General features: G+C 40.6%; 1 protein-coding gene across 1 annotated transcript; it reads left to right on the forward strand.

Moving 5' to 3' along the window:
* The first annotated feature begins 1,018 nt into the window (after nucleotides 1–1,018).
* On the forward strand, nucleotides 1,019–20,060 carry rgs9a (regulator of G protein signaling 9a). The gene is made up of 17 exons (XM_047343909.1): nucleotides 1,019–1,231; nucleotides 4,092–4,188; nucleotides 6,389–6,439; nucleotides 6,558–6,664; nucleotides 7,761–7,812; nucleotides 8,067–8,125; nucleotides 9,029–9,105; nucleotides 9,884–9,965; nucleotides 10,127–10,189; nucleotides 12,560–12,589; nucleotides 12,799–12,860; nucleotides 13,315–13,428; nucleotides 15,629–15,744; nucleotides 16,253–16,340; nucleotides 16,691–16,829; nucleotides 17,464–17,546; nucleotides 19,293–20,060. The coding sequence occupies exons 1-17, from the start codon at nucleotides 1,163–1,165 to the stop codon at nucleotides 19,447–19,449; spliced, it is 1,446 nt and encodes a 481-aa protein (XP_047199865.1). The 5' UTR covers nucleotides 1,019–1,162; the 3' UTR covers nucleotides 19,450–20,060.
* The last annotated feature ends 679 nt before the right edge of the window (nucleotides 20,061–20,739 follow it).

Genomic DNA, 20,739 nt, shown 5'->3' on the forward strand with positions numbered 1-20,739 from the left:
GAAATATCACTGCATTCAAAGGGAATCATGTTCATGAGAATAGTTAATTTATTGGTATTCATCACCTCGGATCTGATCAATTTCTGAAAGCTCTGAGTTGTGATGCGTTTGCATATGTTTTCAGAAAGGTTGAAGGCAATGGATGTTAATTTTTCTTTGGATAATAAGTCAATATATTCTAATTTGTCATAGAGGTTTTTTATTTGTAATTTATAATACGTTTGAGGAAAATGTTGATGTTCCCAATGGCTTAATCTTTGCCCCTGGCCATTAATGCCTTTCCATATTGTAATAATGAGCTCATGAGTTCCATTTAAAGGCAGAATATGAAACTACTGTCTTTGCTTGGCATTTACACATGGGGAAAAAGCCTGGCACTGTCCAAAGGTAACACAATCAACTTACACCATTTCTAAAGCCCACTGAGTGTCACATTATATATTCTAAATTAATACTGAAATATAAAAATGACATATTAAGTTTATAAGGTTTTGTAGGTTCTAGGAGGTTAATGCACTCAGCCAAGACGCCTGACACATAACCCATAAAAAGGAGTAGATGTTGTTATCTTTGTAGAGAGTCAGGTTAGCACTTTCCCACTGTTGTGGAAAGATAATCTAATCTAATCTGCTGCATGTAGTTTCACATTTAAAATAAATGAGAGCGGTATTCTCAAGAATAAGAATAATTTCCAATGTAGCCTACAACTGTTTTACTTTCTTACCCACTTGTCTTTTAATATTGCCCCATTAAAAATCATAACAATAGTAAGTGAATGAATTTTATTCTAAAATATCAATTGATCAAACAACCTTCAAAGTCTTTGGTGATTGCGACACATTCTAGCCTCCATACTCAGCCACCTGAACTAAATGGTCCAGCTCTGACACCGACTCACTTCTCACAAGTTAATTTAAGAACCACCCAGACCGGCTTTTCTCTGTAATTACTGGGGGATAAGAGCAGAAGTTCCCTGCAGCCGATTGGTGGATAAATCCATCCTTCACATCCTGTCTTACAATCCTCTCACAGTGTGTGCACAGAGTGCATGCATGCACACACCTTTCTGTGAGCACCTTTCTTTATTAGAACTGGAATATTTCAAACTGGGATATATTTATTATTTTTTAACATTTGATTTGGATTTTATTAGTCTGCAAATATGACAATCCGAACAGCCCGTCCTGACCGGGTGCAACATTTCCCTCCCCGTATGCACTGTCTCAAAAAGGTGGGTGGGTAGTATCATTATTACAGTTATTGGTCAGAATTTATTGACTGCTCCAGCTCTATAAATTGCTTTTTTCCCTTCATATTCACTATCCTTAATTTAATATTTGTATGTGTGTATTATTATTACTTTAGATTTCTGCAGCATATTGATGTAAAAATAAAATTAACCTTTCTGGCAGTTAAGTTTGTTCTACTCAATTTTTTCAGAAACAATAACTTTTCTTTTTTTCATGTTACATGTAGGATCTCCTTAAGTACATTTGTATGATATTTACACATGATTTGAAGAGCAGAGGATTGTTAAAGATCATCTTTAACTCCAGCATAAAGCCAATTAGCTTTGCTGCTCTGCTGCTGAAATATGCTGAACAGTTTAGCAGTAGAACCTGACCTCACCTGGTAAAAGGACCAAAAGACAGTACAGTACGTACATAACAAAAAAAACATGAAAGGATTAACAACTTCATCCTCTACAACTCACAAAGATCATAGTGTGTAGTTTAGCCTCCATACTGAAAAGTGTTGTCATGTGTTGCTGTCATTATGAGAATTCTCTTCATATTTTTGAATGTATATGCCTACATGACTACTGTGCAGTAGATATTCATTCTGTATGTCTATAAGCTGTATGTGAGATGGGCCCTCAGGGTAATGTGACTCGGTCACTTATTTACTTATTTATGCAAAAAAAAAAAGCAAACAGCACTGTTAAGGACAGTGCAAAAAATGTATTTAGATAAAGTTGATTTAAAGTAACAAAGTGACAAAGACATCTGCAGCACAGCTGAGCACAGCAGGAGGAGCTCTGGAGAATAATTGTCACCACCTACATTACCACTCATTGGGCCTCTGTATCCTATTTAAGACTCCTGGACATGTCAGGAATCAAATCTCTAACCCACCCAAGCTACTAGAATACAAAACTATAAGACAGAAGGTTTTTAATTGGATATAGTCAGGGGCAACCCCATAGCTGAGTGGGTAGGGAGGATATCACATGGGAGAAAATGCCCTGAGTAGCTACCCCCTGCTGGCCGGACCACTTACTGCTTGTTACCTGCTCTCTTTCTTATATTACCTGTCAGTTTTAACTGTCTCTATCGATTAAATTCCCCAAAAAATAATATTAAAACTGAATCTAGTTTCCTGTTTACACTCTGAAGCCACCCTGAGTGAGAAGTGTTTTCCTGTGAGGAAGAAAGGGATCTTATCAAAATCACTGATATATTATAACAATTATCTACATGTAAATCATGTGCCAGGACTGAATCGCAGTGGTGGAATAAATACATGTTTTACTGAGGTAAAAGTGGCAAAAGCACAATTTAAAATGTGTCTACTACAAGAAAGACATTCAAAATGTGACTCAAATGAAAATACAAAAGTATTATCAGCAATAGGCACTTTAGTGTTAAAGTAAAATTCTTTGTTATGTATGTAGGATGGCCCTTGTAATTGTTGCATTATGCATGTAATGGTATTGGATTATTACTACTGAGGTCATAATGTGTAAGCAGTTGAAAAGTACCAGAGTTCTCTCTGAGATGTTAAGAAGTAGAAGTTTGAAGTAGCACAACAGCATGGAAATACTCAAGTTAAGTATAAGTACCTCAGAGAACATGTGACTGCACCACATACAGTGTTGTTCCTTTCCTGATGAGATGCAGTCATTCGTATTCAAGTATTCAGCATTCTGTCAATGTTCTGAGCCAATATAGCAAAGTGTTGTTACATTGCATTAAACTATAGGTTTAAGTGTCTTGTCTCCCCCATGTAACATGACGAATACGTCAAACATCTTGTACAGTATTTTGCTACTGCAAAAGCTTTTTATCTAGAAACATAATTGAAGAGATACAGTTTCTAAATATAATGATGGCACAACCTGATGGTCCCAGGGCTGGATACCAACCAGGCAAGAGATCCGTCCAGGGGCTGCAGACTGCCAGGGACCACACATGGCCAACGTTTGACATTTGACAATGTTGTGGTGCAATGTTTCTGTAACTGTCAATGTGTTTGGAAATATGTGTGACCACATCAATAGCTATTTAAATGAAAATGAACTTAAAGCTGTTCCCTCACTTAAAAAAAATAGAGGGCCTGTCATAAAAGGGTGCTTATTCCGAAGCAAATTATCAAATGACCGGGACGGCTGTGGCCCAGGGGATAGATCGGGTCCCACTCTAACCAGAGGTGGTTCGATCCCAGCGGTTCGGTCTTTGGGCTGTTCTCATAAAAAAAAGTGCTGATCATATGAATGTGTGTGTGTGTGAATGCATGATGCAGATTTTTGCTCAAGGGCCCTTTAACAGGTTGGATTTTCCCACCTTACTTAATACTCGGACATGCCAAGGCACCTATAAATCCCTCCATGCCCTAGCCCCACCATATACAAATTCAAGCTATTATCATGCCACATGGATCCATTGGATTCCGAATGGAAAATTAATGACATTGTGGTATTTTATTTACTTGTGTTTGAATGTTATCATCTAATGGACTGAAGGTGTATATGAACATATATATATATATTCATATATATATTCATATATATATATATTACCTTGATGATCCTTCCTCCAAGTTTTGTGGAAATCCGTTTGGTTGTTTTTGTATGATCTTGCTTACAAACAAACATACAAACCAACCAACAAAAAACAGACAGGGGTGAAACATATCCCCTCCTTGTTTGGTGATGCTCTAACCCTCAACTGGGAGCGATGTATTTGATTCAAGCAGCTGGAATGATCCATTGAGTTGTGTTAACGTTTGAAACATGGATATCTGAGATAAATATTTGTGAAGATATTCTTGAATATTCCATTGTGGCTAATGGAAATGAATCCTGTTTCCAGCTGGAGGCCATAGTGGTGGAGATGCAGGACCTGGCAAATGGAGTGAAAGGCTCGGAGCAGAAACTCAATGTCACTACCATCCCACATGTCATCGCTGGTAAGACTGAAAAAATGCTGCTGCTTCAAAATTATGTCAGATATCTTTAAAGAAGCAAATATCTATATTTTCTATATTAACATTTATCAATTTGACCCACTGAAAATGATCTTCCACAAATAGTGAATGTTGGACGTACATTTATTATATGGACAAAACCACAATGAAAAATGAAGTATACATTTGCTCTGTGTCTGCTGGGTGTGTAAATGTGCGGTTGACTGCAGCTTTATGTGTCATGCTTTGTTTCCAGCTTGTTGTGCTGCTCCAAGTGGCCAAAAACATAAAGCACATGGCTTTAAATTTGTGCTGCAGTGCACAAAAGAGTTTATTACTGTTTTTATGCATATATCTAAGATGTAATGTTTGTTTTTAAAAGAGTCTTCTGTCATCAGAATACTTTTATTTATATAACATCGTAATCTTTTCTTAAGCTTTATTTGCTGCAAAGTTTACTTGTGTCAGGTGATTAAATGCTGTAAGACTGATGTGGATCAATACAACAACAAATAATAAAAAAAAGAATTGGAATCCCTCCAGTGGCTCTAATTGGATTCAACTGATTACTAATGAAGCTCCTGTTCACTGAGCTTTAATTCTAGGTTTTGTTCTAATATTGTCAACTCCTATATAAAGACAAAAGTGGACAGTGCATCTACTGATCCAACATAAAATCAGTATAATTTCTCTTGACATCAGAGACAACACACTGTCAGTGAATTATTGAAAGCACAGACTGTGAGAAGCCTCTGACAGGCTGCCTTGACTGTCTAAGCTGCTAACACAGGCTAAATAAAGTAAACCACAATTGGATGAGATCTGGACAGTGCTTTAGGAGCCAAGGTGGCTTTTTAATCTGCGGTAAGACCAGCAAGGGAAAGGTCAGAACAGATGTATATGGGTCAAACCCACCATGTGATCTGAGATAGTCCGAGTAATGAAGAAGCACCACCTGTGAATAACAGATTACAGAATGAACAGTTAGAGCAGAAAATTGTTTTTTGTGATTCATCCAAAATTACGTCATAGCACAATCATAGCACAATCATTTGTGCTATTAAGTCTCTTGCTGCTGTTGCCTGACCTCTATCATCCCAACAATCAACTTTAAGATAAGATAACAGAAGAACTTTTCAGAACACGTTTTTAGAGATTTACCACCTAAACAGAGATGAGGGGTTTATGGGAGAAGCCAAGAGCCACTAACCAGAACCCAGATGTAATATGGGAGCTGGAGCTCCTTGCCTGCAAAAGGTAAACCCTGTCGGACTTAGATCTGTGATGGGTGCTCAGTGCCAAACATTTTTTGGCCAAGCCTTGACCCATGGAGTCTATTTGGGCTCAGCTTGAGACAACAATATGGAGCCACCACCCTGTGGGCCCACCGCTTGCGGCATTGGAGTAAAGTGCTCTACAGGTCAGGTGGCATCTAAAGGCAGGCACCTCAGCAGGCTGAATCCTGGTTCGGCATACTGGATCTTCAGAGGTGTAATGTCACCTCTCTGGTGGAAAGGGAGTGGGAACTAGAGTTGGAGGTTAGGGGTACCAACTAGATACCTCCAGGATCACTGTGGCTCAGGAAGTAGATGGCTGTTCTGTCAGTATATGAATGATATGTGATAGAAAAGTGTTGCATATAGACATGAATGTGTGTGTGAATGTGACCTTTTGAGTGGTCCTTAGAGAAGCATTATATAAATGCCATTTACTCTATGCAAAGCATGGGTTATGAAACCAAACTCGTGGAGAGCGGCTGGGCTCTTAGCTTTTCAGAAGGTCCCCTCTGTATGTAACTATCTGTTGTATGTGCCTAAGCGCCGAAGAGCACTTCAGAAAACCCAGCCTTCTTGGAGTCCATGAATGGGATCCTAGGAAGGATTCTGCCTAGGGAGTCTACTGGGGGACTTCAACAATCACATGGGCAACGATGGAGAGACCTCCAGGGGAGTGATTAGAGGAATGGCCGATCTGATCCGAACCTGAGCGATGCCTTGTTATTAGACCTCTGTGCTAGTCATTGATTGGCCATAACTAAGAACATGTTCAAATTGTTGATAAGTATACCTAGTACCTTAAAAACCTCAGGCCAATAATCAGTGATCATTGGTCTATCATCATCAGATCTAGCATGGTAGTCTGTTTGATTAACGGTGTGTATACAGTGTGTGCAGCATTTCAGTTCTTAACTGTGCTTCCACAGGTAAGGACATCATCGCATGGATTGCCAACAAGATGACGACTCCAACTGAAGGTAGAGTCTGTTTACTGCAAAAATCAAAGACTACAACATGGCATCTCCAAACATGTCAGTCATTGACGTAAGGACTTCCTCCTATTCACCCTCCTGCCTCCTGTCTGTGTCGTTCCAGAGGCTCTTGTCTTTTGCACCATGTTAGTGGCCTATGGCTACATCTATCCCCTGCAGAACCACAAGAAGCTGGTCATGTGCAATGATACTAGCCTCTACCGCTTCCAGGTAAAACTGAGCACTCACTTCTTCTTTGCTGCCTATGTTGTCACACTTTATTATAACAGAGGAACATAATTTGGACAGGGTTTAAGTTCATTAAGGATATACCCACTGAATGTGGCCCAGAAAGTGTAAACAAAAGCCATGAGGTGGAAATGTCACTCTATTATTGATCATTCAATCAGGCGGGTAAAAATAAAGCAATCCCACCCCAATTTCTATCTATATATGGTACATCATGGAGCACCACCAGGTTCTGTTTACGCTGGTTTTGATCTGGAGTGCATATAATCAGACATTAGAGAACAGCCCATACGAACATCTGATTAGACAGCGGGTACTAAATAATTAAATAATCAGCCGACATCAGCCTCTGTAACTGTGGCTATCAACGGCAGAAGACAATGATTTGGTGCATGTTCCTCAGGGGTTTCACAGGGGGTCTTAAATTAAGAATCCTGTTGAGGTCATCATACCACACAAATTTGTCCTTAACATCTGCAGAGCTAGAATGCACTCTCAAAATATTTTAAATACCTCTCTGTTCGTATGCACCTTCTCTAGTAATTTTGATATGTTCTCTTCAGCCGAAATATCCAGGAGGCATCTCACTTCGTCCTGAGTTTGAGTTTGTCCTGTGCTAGTCCACATTTTGGTCGCAATCGGTGTGATAGCGATAGTCATCAAAACAGGATGAGAAAACCTTTTCAAACCAATGAAATGACAGATATACTACTTCCTGTTATTGGTTTGAAGGGTGTTCACACCAGAAATGACCTGCTCCAGAGTTCAGAGAAAGTGGCCAGAGACCACCTCTTCAAAGCGGACCAGAGTGCGGTCGTGTTGTTTGCACTCTGGTCCGGTGTTCACACCATCCAAACGAACCGCACCAAAGGTGTAAAAGCTCCAGGGTTCGATTTAACCGGACTAAACTAGGCTGCTGTGAACCCGCCCTAAGAGACATCTCATTATTTTAAGAGACAGAGTTGGTTATAGGTTCTGTTATCTGTTATCTGTTGTTTTGTTGATTATGTTGTTTATTGTTTATGTTTATACACTGATGGAACATCAATAACACTGTTGTCAATCTCAACCTATTCAGACACCATACTTCTGGCCTACACAGAAATGGGTTGCAGAAGACTCTGACTATGGTGGGTACAGTATGTCATAGGAGGCGGGGTCAAGGGGCTTCAGTGACTCTTCACAATGAAACCTGCAGACTCTTCAATCACAGGGATGATGATAAAAAAATAGATGGATAGATTCATTGATCATTGATCATTGATTCATTGATTCATTGATTCATTGATTCAACAAACAAATTAGGTCTTTTTTAAATTTTTAATGACATACAACTGTATGTAATGACATTGTAGTATATGTGAAACAAACCCTTTTTTTGCAGCCATTTACCTGGCAAAGAGGAACATCCGCAAGAAAGGCATGCTCGAGCCCTATGAACAGGTACATGTTCAAGCAAAGAAAACGTTTGTGTCTATGTGTGCATGTATGTGTAAAACAAAAGTCCACTGCTTTCATTTTATCTGACACTGACAGAGCTGGAGACCAGATTTGCCTTTAGTCACACACACTGCCTCTGGATGCAGACATAAGATGTAATGCGGCAACAAGCACTCAGCCCAAAATAGGCTTTAGATGAAAACAGATGTGTCTAGAAAACCAATAATCATGCTTAAACTGTTGCTGTTCGTCTTTGTTGTACTTTTTTTATAAATTCATCTCAGCTCTTTGTTTATGTCGGAAATAGTTTTTGTGTTAATGTGATAATCAGGGAGTATATCATCTTTTGGTTTAGACTATTTAGGATATAAGTGTTTTTACTGGCACAAACCATTTAAGTCGCTATTTTTATCCCCATTCTGATGGTTAGTGACATAGTTAGTTGTGAAAGAACAAATTCGTAGAGATGGTGGAATAATATATAGTAGAAAGGAATTCAAGACATGGCTGTATAAAGATATTTTAGCAGCTTTAACCATTGAAACTCAAAATTGTATTTCTTATATTCAGGGGCTTTTCTATGACAAAGCACCTGGAAGACCACACAATCTACTGTACAACTGTTTTCATAGACTGAGTGCCAGATAAGCCACTTCACAATCAAAGGCCCCATGAAATGAAAAATACATATTCCCAGTTTCAATCCTGTATCCCAGTGTTATTCATTCATCCCTTCTTATAAAATCAGTCAGTATTTTTACATCCAAATCTCAGTTTAAAAATGTTTCCGTTATCCTTCTTTCATTCTCAATGTTCTCATTCTGTGTCCAAGGATAATGCAGCTAGTTACTGTCAACACTGCCGCCGGGCCGTGACACAAATGTTTTGTGTTTGTGTTTTAAACAGGCACATTACGACCACCTCCATAAATGGCTGAACCACAAGTGGGACTTCATTGTGATGCAGGCCACTGAACAATACAAGTATGTGAAATAATCAGAGTCTAAACCTCAGTATGTTCTCAAAATGTAGTTAGTGTTTGAAAGTTTGCAGTGAAGGTAAATAGGAAATGTGGTGAAATATCGTGAGGGGATGACATCGGAGGTTCCTACCTGGACATCGTGACTGATAGTTCAAGAGTCCATCTTCCCCCCAGAACTGACACATGGTCTTACAAGTGGAGTTCCATGCAGGTCATTTCTATTCAACCTAATCTAAAAAAAGCAGTGAGAGCAGGCTACAATATGCAACCTATTCATTCCACCCTGTTCCATCGGCCCTCTTGTCAAAGCTACGCCCCCGAAACACACAAACGTGCACAGCCTGACAACGACTAGAAGCGGACTTTTCTGTGACACACGCTAACTTCTGGCAATCGTCGTGGCTTTAAGCACCTATATGGAACAAAGTCGAATTGTCTCGACTGGCAAAGCAAAGTTGTAATAAACAAGATTATGAATCTGACAAGATGTTTGATATACCAACTTTTAATACTGAGGGTTCAATAGCCAGACTTAAAAGAGTACAAAAAACTTTCATGTGTACAGTAATGTAGGTATATACTGTATGTGGACATAAATACATAATATGTTTTAAGTCAGACAGTTTTGAAAACCGACCCCTACTTGAAATATCATTGTTTGTGTGTGTGTGTGTGTGTGTGTGTGTGTGTGTGTGTGTGTGTGTGTGTGTGTGTGTGTGTGTGTGTGTGTGTGTGTGTGTGTGTGTGTGTGTGTGTGTGTGTGTGTGTGTGTGTTTCAGGGCTGGTAAGGAGAGGAAGAAGCCGGATCGTGTGGTGTTTGACTGCCAGGAAAGGGCTTACTGGATATTGAACAGGCCTCCGGTCAGTGTGTGTGTGTGTGTGTGTGTGTGTGTGTGTTGTGTGTGTGTGTGTGTGTGTGTGTGTGTGTGTGTGTGTGTGTGTTTATATATACTGTAGATCTCATTATAATGTGATTACTGTACTTGCTGTACATTTGTCATGATCCTCCTGTGTTTGTACAGCGTCGTACTCACAGTGCTATTGACTGCAGTCCAGAGCATCTATTTGATCCCAACACAGATGAGGTAACAGGTCAGTACGTACGTACACACACACACACACACACACACCTACACACACACACACACTGGCTGAGGTCAGCTGGTCTTGTAAGAAACTTACTGGAGCTTAAGATGCAGAGTAGTAGTGCAGAGCTGATCTCTATGGACATATCCACTTATAGACTGGAACCCTCCTGACTCTCCCTGTGGCTCACTCTCTCTATAACTCCTTTCCCCTCTTCCTCTTCCATCCCATCCCCCTTTCCCATCCTTTCCTGTTCAGATAAAAACCTGGTAGAGCTACTTTGCTGTTATATTAATGGTGGATGACAATAAATGTTTTCATTGAATCCATTTAATTCACATTTCATTTCGGGCAAAACGATCACACTGGTCAGAGAGGTCCCCCTGTTTCAGCTGAAGATAACTGAGGTTATTGTTCAAAGTGAAACGGGAAAAGCTGCAAGAACGTGACTATTTCAAGCTGCTCTGGTATCTGCTAATGCTTGCTGTTTCTCATAACTAGTAAGGAGCTTAAGTTGAATCTCGTCTCCAGAAAGAGTTCTATGGTTATTTGTTTGCAGAGGACAAAGTCACAGCACTCTTTACTTTTACTCTACTGTAAACACATAGAACATCATCCATCATTGGCTGCAAACCGGAGTCTTTTGAAGTGGGGGTGAAGAGGAGGGCACTGAACAAACTGTTATCCATCATGGACATTCACAAGCACCCTCTCCACCACCTAGTGGACAGACAGCGGAGCACTTTCTCCGACAGACTGGTTCAGCTCTGATTGCCGCAGGGTCAGATCCAGGAAATCTTTCCTGCCCAGAGCATTAACACTGTACAACTCCTCACCTCGGTCAAAAGGGGGGACTCTCCCAACCCTGAGCCGTATAGTTTCTGTCTACACCAAAACTCTCTGCTTACTGCTGCAATAACTGTGAATTTGCACATTATGTTCATATTTTAGTTTAGTGCGTATTATTCTTACCTACCTCATTACATTGTCTTTAAATGCAAACAACTACTGCAACTTTGCACACTTGTCTCTTGTTTATAGTTTGTCATCTCTTGTATTTAGTCTGTTGTTTATAGGCATATTCGTTGTTATTATATTTAGTAGTTTACTGTGTATTCTAGTACTTTATTATGTATCATTTACTTAGGGAGTATGTACAGTTTTCTAGTAGATTTTATGTTTATTACATTCTATTTTGCGCTAATTCAATTTTACAACACCTAGTACTGTTCTTCCAGTGGATCTTGGGAAGTCCCCCTGATAGAACATATACTTCATCCTCAATAGACAAACAAGACATTCATTTTCTTACAACTTCAACTACATGCACTTTACCTTTGGCTTTTTGCAGTTCTACATTTAGTTACTTTACACAAAACATAAAAAAAACCATATTATTACAAAAATGTATTAATGAAGAAGTATATATACTGTGAAAGAGTTTAGAAAATAATCCAATGAAATAATATATGATGTCCCATGAGGCCTAATATTTCCTCATTGTGATCAGGGATGAAAGAATTAACCATGCAGTTGAGTGATATGATTCATTATCTTTTTTTCATTGACACGTTGCCTGTAAAGAGAATATCTTTGAGATTTGTCCGTCAGACAATATGTGATGCTATGCTTAAGTGAATGCCACAAAATCAAAGCTGTACATCTCGAGCACTATACTGCAGCTCCAGGACAATCTTTGTTTGGTGTTTTGAATTTTATAAGAATGGGTTTAATTTGGTTTTCATCATCAGGATAAATGTCACTTTTCTTAACACGTACAAGATGACGGTCACCAGAAACTGGTTATTCACTGCATCGTTCCTTCTCCTGTCTTTTTCTCCTTTCTAACAGATTTCCATACACTGATGAAGAGAGACAAATCTAATACAATAAGTGTTTTACCCAGACTTACATCTTGTGTTGTCCTTAGTCAATCTCTCCAGGAAATGGTGATGATGTGATTGTAGTTATTCATGTAAAATGAACAGTTTTGTCAAATGGGAAAATTATTGGAATTTTTTTTTTTACCACACTTTCCTTCATAAAATAAATCTATATAAATATTATCAGTTTAAAAGAACTAATGGCTACAGGCAGACTAATCTTTCAGAAATGCATTTTGCTCTAATAATTAAAAAAACAACTTGCAAGCTTAAGTCACCTTTGCCCTGAGAGTCTGTTTAGTAATGTGTTTTTTGTTGTTGTTGTTATTTGCCACCCTTCTGTTAGCTGTCTGTAGATAACACTAAGCATCAGAATATTCCTCTGCATGCTATCAAACTAGATATACTTCAAACAGTGATGAGAGTCAACTGCACCTAATAAACTGTTTCCATCAAAACAAACTTTTCTTTTCTTGTTGTGTTCAGAAAATCAGCTTTGACCAGTACAGACGCATGGTAAGTAATAATCTGTAATTAGTAATCATTCATCTTATTTTATTTTAGTAATGGATGAAATGTCCTCTCAGTTCACTGTTGGTGGCTTGAAGCTGCAAACTGAGTTTTAAAAACATCACAGAAGTGGATAGTTTTGTTTAAAAACCTTTTACAAAATTACAGTTGGAAATCTACAATTATGAATTACATTTTATGTTCTTCTATTCCAGAACATTTTCTATCAACAAGCCATTATGAGGTCAAAGGTCAAATCTAGTGTTTCCCTCGGAGCGTAAGTTTGTCTAGTACCTTACATGTAAAAGCCTTGTTACCCTAAGATAAAATTGATTTCATTTTTTTCCTGTCATAATAACTTTAAGGAGGATATTTCAACCTGGGCCCTATGTTGATAAATGTGAGAGTGTAAATGAATGGTGCTTACAGTAACTTTTTGAATCTGTCCAGTAGATCTCCACTGCCAGCAGCAGAGGAGATCTGCCCAGGTTGGAAAAGACCAGAATTCCCCTTCACAATCTTGTTCTTATACAAACTATTTCATGAATGAGATTTTTTGCATCCTAAATATAACCAAATGATTTTAACAAAATAAAATATTTCTTTATGATGAGAACAGGATATTTCTGATTATGACTGAGTAGTGACCCGTCAAAACATTGACTAGCCCAGTTTGGAAACTTGGAGGCTCTGTGGATTCCATTGGTCTCATGATAGTTGCATCTCCACAGACTCGTCAAGTACATCACAACGTACAAAACCCACGACCCATTTCTGGCTCCATGTCTACCCAGCAACCCCTGGCAAACAGACAATGACTCGTACTGGAGTCTCAACACGAGGAGGTGAGGGCCGCCCCGTTCATTACTTTCTGTCTGCCTTCATCGTCAATGTACATAAAGGTGTCAGTCTCAGATAAAGAAGTTATCATATTCATTGTGTTACTTTAATCAAACCAAACCCAAAGGTCATCAGCCTCTTCAGCCCTCAACGTGTTTACAATATGAGCTTTTGTTTTAACATTGGCTGGAGGGTGGGTGTGTCAGTAGGTTTGTTGGTAGATTGGTTGTTTGGTTGTTTGGTTGGTTGGTTTGTAGGTAGGTAGGTAGGTAGGTAGGTAGGCAGGTAGGTAGGTAGGTAGGTAGGTAGGTAGGTAGGTAGGTTGGTTGGTTGGTTGGTTGGTTTGTAGGTAGGTAGGTAGGTAGGCAGGTAGGTTGGTTGGTTGGTTGGCTGGGTTGGCTGGTGGGCAGGCAGGCAGGGCAGGCAGGCAGGCTGGTTGGTTGGTTGGCTTGTGGTGGCAGGCAGGTAGGTAGGCAGGCAGGCAGGCAGGCAGGCAGGCAGGTTGGTTGGTTGGTTTGTAGGCAGGTAGGTAGGCAGGCAGGTTGGTTGGTTGGTTGGTTGGTTGGTTGGTTGGTTGGTTGGTTGGTTGGTTTGCAGGTAGGCAGGCTGGGTTGGTTGGTGGGCAGGCAGGCAGGCAGGCAGGCAGGCAGGCAGGCAGGCAGGCAGGCAGGCAGGCAGGCAGGCAGGCAGGCAGGCAGGCAGGTAGGTTGGTATAGGTGGTAGGTAGGTAGGTAGGTAGGTTGGTTGGTTGGTTGGTTGGTTGGTTGGTTGGTTGGTTGGTTGGTTGGTTTGTAGGTAGGTAGGTAGGTAGGTAGGTTGGTTGGTTGGTTGGTTGGTTGGTAGGTAGGTAGGTAGGTTGGTTGGTTGGTTGGTTGGTTGGTTGGTTGGTTGGTTGGTTGGTTGGTTGGTTGGTTGGTTGGTTGGTTTGTAGGTAGGTAGGTAGGTTGGTTGGTTGGTTGGTTGGTTGGTTGGTTGGTTGGTTGGTTGGTTGGTTGGTTGGTTGGTTGGTTTGTAGGTAGGTTGGTTGGTTGGTTGGTTGGTTGGTTGGTTGGTTGGTTGGTTGGTTTGGTTGGTTGGTAGGTAGGTAGGTAGGTAGGTAGGTAGGTAGGTTGGTTGGTTGGTTGGTTGGTTGGTTGGTTGGTTGGTTGGTTGGTAGGTAGGTAGGTAGGTAGGTAGGTAGGTAGGTAGGTAGGTTGGTTGGTTGGTTGGTTGGTTGGTTGGTTGGTTGGTTTGTAGGTAGGTAGGTAGGTTGGTTGGTTGGTTGGTTGGTTGGTTGGTTGGTTGGTTGGTTGGTTGGTTGGTTGGTTGGTTGGTTTGTAGGTAGGTAGGTTGGTTGGTTGTGGGTTGGTTGGTTGGTTGGTTGGTTGGTTGGTTGGTTGGTTTGTAGGTGGTGAGTGGGTAGGTAGGTAGGTGGTAGGTAGGTGGGTAGGTGGGTGGGTGGGTAGGTAGGTAGGTGGTGGGTAGGTAGGTTGGTTGGTTGGTTGGTTTGTAGGTAGGCAGGTAGGTGGCTGGTAGGTGGTGGGTAGGTAGGTAGGCAGGTGGGTAGGTGGGTGGAGTTGGTTGGGAGGTAGGTAGGTAGGTAGGTAGGTAGGTAGGTGGCAGGTAGGTAGGTAGGTAGGTAGGTAGGTGGGTAGGTAGGTAGGTAGTTGGTTGGTTGGTTGGTTGGTTGGTTGGTTGGCTGGCTGGTGTTTTTTGGTTGGTTGGATGGTTGGTTGGTTGGTTGGTTGTTTGTTTGGTTGGTTGGTTGGTGGTTGGTCGGTTGTTTCTTTGGTTGGTTGGTTAGTTGAATGGTTGGTGGGTGAATTGGTTAGTTGTTTGGCTGGTTGGTCAGTCCTGTGATGGGTTGGCGACCTGTCTAGGTTGTACTTGCCTGAAGGCAGCTGGGATTGGCTCCAGCCCAGTGATCCTTACAGGTTATAAAGGATATAGATAATTAAAGGGTATAGATAATGAATGGATGAATGTCTGACAAATGAATAGATTTCACAAAATACTACAGTATACAAGTTATTAAAAGTTACTACAATTTCTATGACCCAAACACAGATCCATAATGTTGTCTCTGCACAATAATTGTATCATATGACTGTAATCCAAACTGTTAGTTAGTTAGTACTGTATTTCTGTAAAAGTATAACATGGATATCCTGTCGTGAATGAGAAGTGTGAGTTTCCCTGAGTTACTGAGCCTGTGTTTGTGTTCAGAGTTGATCCACCCACTAAGATGAGAGTGGAGCGCTGGTCATTCAGCTTGTTCGAGCTGCTGACTGACCTGCGAGGCCGGGACGACTTCAAGGTCTTCCTCAAGAAGGAGTTCAGCGGTATGTTACCTAACTTTATTTAAAAACATTCCAATTTGGATTATACTGTATATCTATGGTGTTGAACCGTACTGAGAATTCCTGAGGTGGTTTGGAGATGGTGCGAGTTTACATCTCAAGTGAACATGACAGTGACCTCCCCAGTCAGCAGTTGTAAATCAAGCAGAAGCCAGTAGTGATGTGGTAGAGCAGGAGATTGGCAGAATTAATGTGAAGCTGACATATCTGCAGAGATGTTGTGATGAATCATGTCAACAAGGAGCAGAATGTAAAAGGAAAGTTTCCAACATCTTGTAGAATCAATGAAAAGAAGAACTGAGGCTGTGTAGTGTTTCTAATAAAGTGCTCAGTGAGTGTATTTGAACATTAAAACCAGAGTTTCCTTTGTGACATGTCATCTGCCTTTCAAATGAGACTGTCTACTGCCTTGCTTGTGGCTCTGAGGTTATGGTAACACGAACATCAGCCTGCTAACATGCTAGTGTGTGTGTGTGTGTGTGTGTCCCAGGGGAGAACTTGGCTTTTTGGGAAGCAGCTGAAGAATTGAAGTGGGGCACTGCATCCTCCATGTCATCAAAGGCTGAGACCATCTTTAAGTAAGTGTGTGTGTGTGTGTGTGTGTGTGTGTGTGTGTGTGTGTGTGTGTGTGTGTGTGTGTGTGTGTACACTTTGCGTACAATTGTTTTTTTCTTTTGGTTGATGTTAAGAAGAATGTCCATTTGAAATATAAACACAGTATCCACATGTCTAGTACTAACATGCCGCTTATCGTGCTCTTTTACACTTTGCTATATTTATTTTATGTTATGGTTTTTTATCCCCATATTGAATGTACAACAGGGTCCTGGTTTGTTTGTGGGTTTTTTCACTCACAATACGTCCTGCGTTAGGGCTTCTCCCTAATGCCGGATTGACAGTAGAGCTGATGTGGAGTGTCTGTGTTCAGAACCTTCCTGGCCCCTGGTGCTCCCCGTTGGATCAACATTGATGGCAGGACAATGGGTCTGACAGTGAAAGGCCTGGACCATCCTCACCGCTACGTGCTGGAAGCAGCGCAGACACACGTCTTCCTACTCATGAAAAAGGTGTGTCTATGGCCTTGTAGCTAATAAAGACTATAATTCATCTGTAAGGGTGATTGATTAGCACCAACAAGTGATTAGTGATTATTTCAAAGATCTAAAATGAGCTGTTGTATGATGGGACAGGAAGGCTGAAGGGTCAGAGCAGACGGCGGCTTGGTACCAAGAGTAACCAGGTCTTTCCATTAGGTCCCACAGGAACAACCTCCCTGATGAGATCTGTCTGGAGAGCTCCTTATTCTCTTTTAAATACCCCTTAAAGACATTTTTATTTTTAATTAATGTTCTTTCTCAGGGCTTTGGGTCTTTTTAAAACTTAAGTATAAAAAAAATAAAAATGCCCTTGCCCTGATCACACTGACTATTTTAATCATATCAAGACGGTTTTGCTTTATTTTATCTTTTCTCATCTTTAATACTTTCATATTCCTGCTTGAAAGTTGTGTGCTCTTCAAACTGCCTTTAATTCAATGTAATTCTTTTTCTTTTGTTTGCCCTCACGTCATTTTTTCTTGTAAACCACTTTACAACTGTGTTTTGATAGGTACTACTTAAGTAAAATTATTATTATTAGTAGTAGTAGTAATAGTATCCTTATTATTATCACCAGCAGTCTCATGTGTTTTCGTTGGTACAGGATACTTTCTTCCGTTACCTCAAGTCACCCGTGTACAAAGACATCCAGAAGAAAGCACTGAGCCCTGAGGGTCATAACTTCAGGTTAGTTGCTAAAATTATTTCATTTAAATGTTTTGTGTTTTTCCTTTTGCACACGAACACATGTTGACCACACGTGTTCAATATGGTCCCTTAGCATCCTAATAATATTTACTAGCAAGAATTTCCATCTCACGTTTATTTGCCTTTGTATAACAGTCAGTATGGAAACAGGGAACAGAGTCACCATCTCCCCTTCGGTTCCTGACTTATGGTGCTGAATAACAAGTGTTTTTGCAGAATATCATAATTTCAAGATGAAGGTGACGTTCTACCTTTTGGATATAATAGGCTTGGGCAATATGGCCCAAAATGATATCAAGATAAATACTTTCATATCAGTTGATATCGATAATTATCATGATAAATGTCACATCATTTTTTCTTGAAAGTTTAAAGACAGATTGTTGCTCCTGCTGGTTGTGGTGTTGACACTGAGCATAGTGTGACTTCAGGCAGGTCATGGAATCAAGCTCAGCCACAATCCAGCACATCAGCTGACAGCAGCAGGTCTTTAGAGGTGCTTTCACACATGCACTGAACTCTGGACATCCCACAGACATTCTCCGGAGGAACTTTGTGTGTGAACGCAAATGCCACAGTGAGAACCTCTGGACTTTCTGTGGACTTTCTCCAGCCTGTCCCTCAGTAAAAAGTCCTCAGAACATCCGGAGGAGCCAATATGTGTAAACACACTAGAGGATCCCCTGCAGGATTCACAGCGAGCAAGCTGATATGTCGATGACATTTCAAACACGTGACAGATGCAAAATGAAAAAGAAAAAGCAAAAAACAAACATCTCAGGATGAAAAAGCGGTGCCACGCACATAGACGACGCAACTGAAAATGTCAAGAGAGTTATTGGTGATAATTGCCAAGCCAGTGTCGCTGGGCTTTAAACAGAAACACATGATCTCTGCAGCGGTATTAATACATTACATCCTGCCTCTGCCTCCTGCTCCACCCCTCACCTGGATGCTCTGGGGATTTCTGTGTTGTTGTGAAAGCGTCTGAGCAAAGGACCTCCTGATGCATTATAAAAGGCAAACTCAGGAGAAAGTGTGCGTACCCAATACTCTGGACTTCCTCCGGAGGTCTGAAAACAGCTTATGCCAGACCACATCAGCTGATCCTCTTCTATGCATTCAGCTGGCAAAGCTACTTTGTCTGCCATCTGTTCCTGTTTCCATTGCAAGCCACTTTTCAAGCCACATCCACCCCAGCACTTCCTTTACATATCTGACCTAATCCTTGTGGTCATTGATACCTGTTCTGTTCTGTGCCAGGGTCTTTTAGCTGCCGCTCTCCCAGCCTCACTTTCCATGAAGGCTCATGGTCAGGTAGTGGGGTGTGCTCTCCTGACCTAAGGCTTTGCACGTATGCATGAGGAAGGGCAGGGGGTCCCAGGACAGAGCCATACACTGCCAAATATAACTTATTGCTATATTTGAAATCTAATTCATTTTGATAAAAGTGGTCCTGACACTTGCCAAACGGCAAGACATTTTATAAATCTGAGTAAGAACAATTATGTGTAATACCTCCTCATTGTGCGTGCACAATGCATGAGCAGTGATATACAGTATACTGGACTTTTGTTATATTGCTATTGATGAAAATTATTTTGCAATAATCATTTCTATTGTTTTATTACCCAGCCCTGTTATGTAGATCATCTCTTCACCCTTTTTGAAATTTGTAAGACAATGTGAGTTCAGTTTCATCTTGAGTTTGCTTTTCCTCCCTAGTCCGGCCCAGCTGGAGCAAAACGCTCAGAACCGGAGCCTCGGCATCCATCCCATCATCCTCTGGAAGGAGGAGGAGGAGGAGAAGGCTAAGGCGGCCGCTGCCTCCGCTCCTGTCGATGTCAAGGCCATGATGAGCAAAATAGACAGGAAGAAGTAGAGCCATGCACTGAAGATTTACATGACACATGTGACACACAGTAACACATAGGTACCAGCCAGGAGAGGCTTTGTTTTAGAAACAGCAGTACAGCTCACCACAAAAGCTGCCCTGTTCTTTCAGCATGTATAGAATATGACAGTATGTTAAGTCACACTAATGACACAATTTGTATCTAATCAAATATATCATAATAAATATTTAAATATACAGTACATCAAAAATAAAACCTTTATTATTATTATCAATACATTAGATGCTGAAGCCAAATCTATTGTTAAATGTCTGAAGTTTGACTAGAGCCAATGAACCTGCTTTTTCTTTTTGCTGACCCTGTGATAGTTGTGTTTTCCATGCATATTGCTCCATACAAGTAAGAGAGTAAAGTAACAGTCAGGGCACAGATATTGTAGCTTCTGTTGCTGCAATATAAATACAAAATAAATGATAAATGTTGTTGTACATACAGGACAGATTTAAGTCTGATTTGATTAAACTGTCTCTACTGTCGGCTGCAAACTATTCAATCATTCACTTCCATATGGATATTTCTACTGTTTGTACATCTGGTTACTTGCCTAAAATGAATAATGAGATCAAGTTAAAGCGGAGTTCAGTGTGTATGTGTGTTTGTTCAGTTAAAGCTAAAGGATCCAACCAGTGGCTTTAAACTCATTTCCTCAGTGTTTGGAGTTTGTTTGTTTTTGTATGTTCCAAGGCAGCGTATAAAAATGGCATATTAACCACCAATCAGTTCCAACGTTGATGAAGTCATAATGTATCAAACAATACTAACTACTATAAGTTCACAACACACTTTAGGAGTTTCAGGGGTAAACAGCATTTTAGCCCAGGCAAATCTTCGTCAGACGTGATAAAACAACAGAAGAAAACACAACATGCCTCCATGCTGTTGTGTGGTGTCAGGAAATGATGCCGTTTCGAGTCGAAAAGGGATGTCGGGGCTTCCAGACACTCGGATGACACCAATAGAGCAGTATGGAGGCATGTTGTGTTTTTTCTGTTTTTATATCGTCTGAAGTATCGGTCACTGGTTACTTGAACTGTATCAGATTCAGCTGCAACACGGTTTACCCCTGAGACTCCAGAAGTGTTGTGGACTCAAACACTTCACCCTCTTCTCCATCGGCATAGTGAAGGAAAAAAAAGTGAACTATCCCTTTAAGCAGTAAATGGTCACTCAAGTGCTTGACAGTAGTTTTTGCCAGTCACCCATTTACACAAACATTCCTGCTGTGCATCTATAGGCAGCACTTTATCAGGTGCAAT

This window comes from Hippoglossus stenolepis, chromosome 16 (genome assembly GCF_022539355.2).
Source record: "Hippoglossus stenolepis isolate QCI-W04-F060 chromosome 16, HSTE1.2, whole genome shotgun sequence".
Taxonomy (NCBI): Eukaryota; Metazoa; Chordata; class Actinopteri; order Pleuronectiformes; family Pleuronectidae; genus Hippoglossus; species Hippoglossus stenolepis.

Bases quoted from the DNA above. Each gene is read 5' to 3' on its own strand.
- rgs9a (XM_047343909.1), top strand. From the start codon at position 1,163: ATGACAATCCGAACAGCCCGTCCTGACCGGGTGCAACATTTCCCTCCC. The intron at 6,440-6,557 runs GTAGAGTCTGTT...GTGTCGTTCCAG, and splicing joins GATGACGACTCCAACTGAAG to AGGCTCTTGTCTTTTGCACC. The intron at 17,547-19,292 runs GTTAGTTGCTAA...TTTCCTCCCTAG, and splicing joins CCTGAGGGTCATAACTTCAG to TCCGGCCCAGCTGGAGCAAA.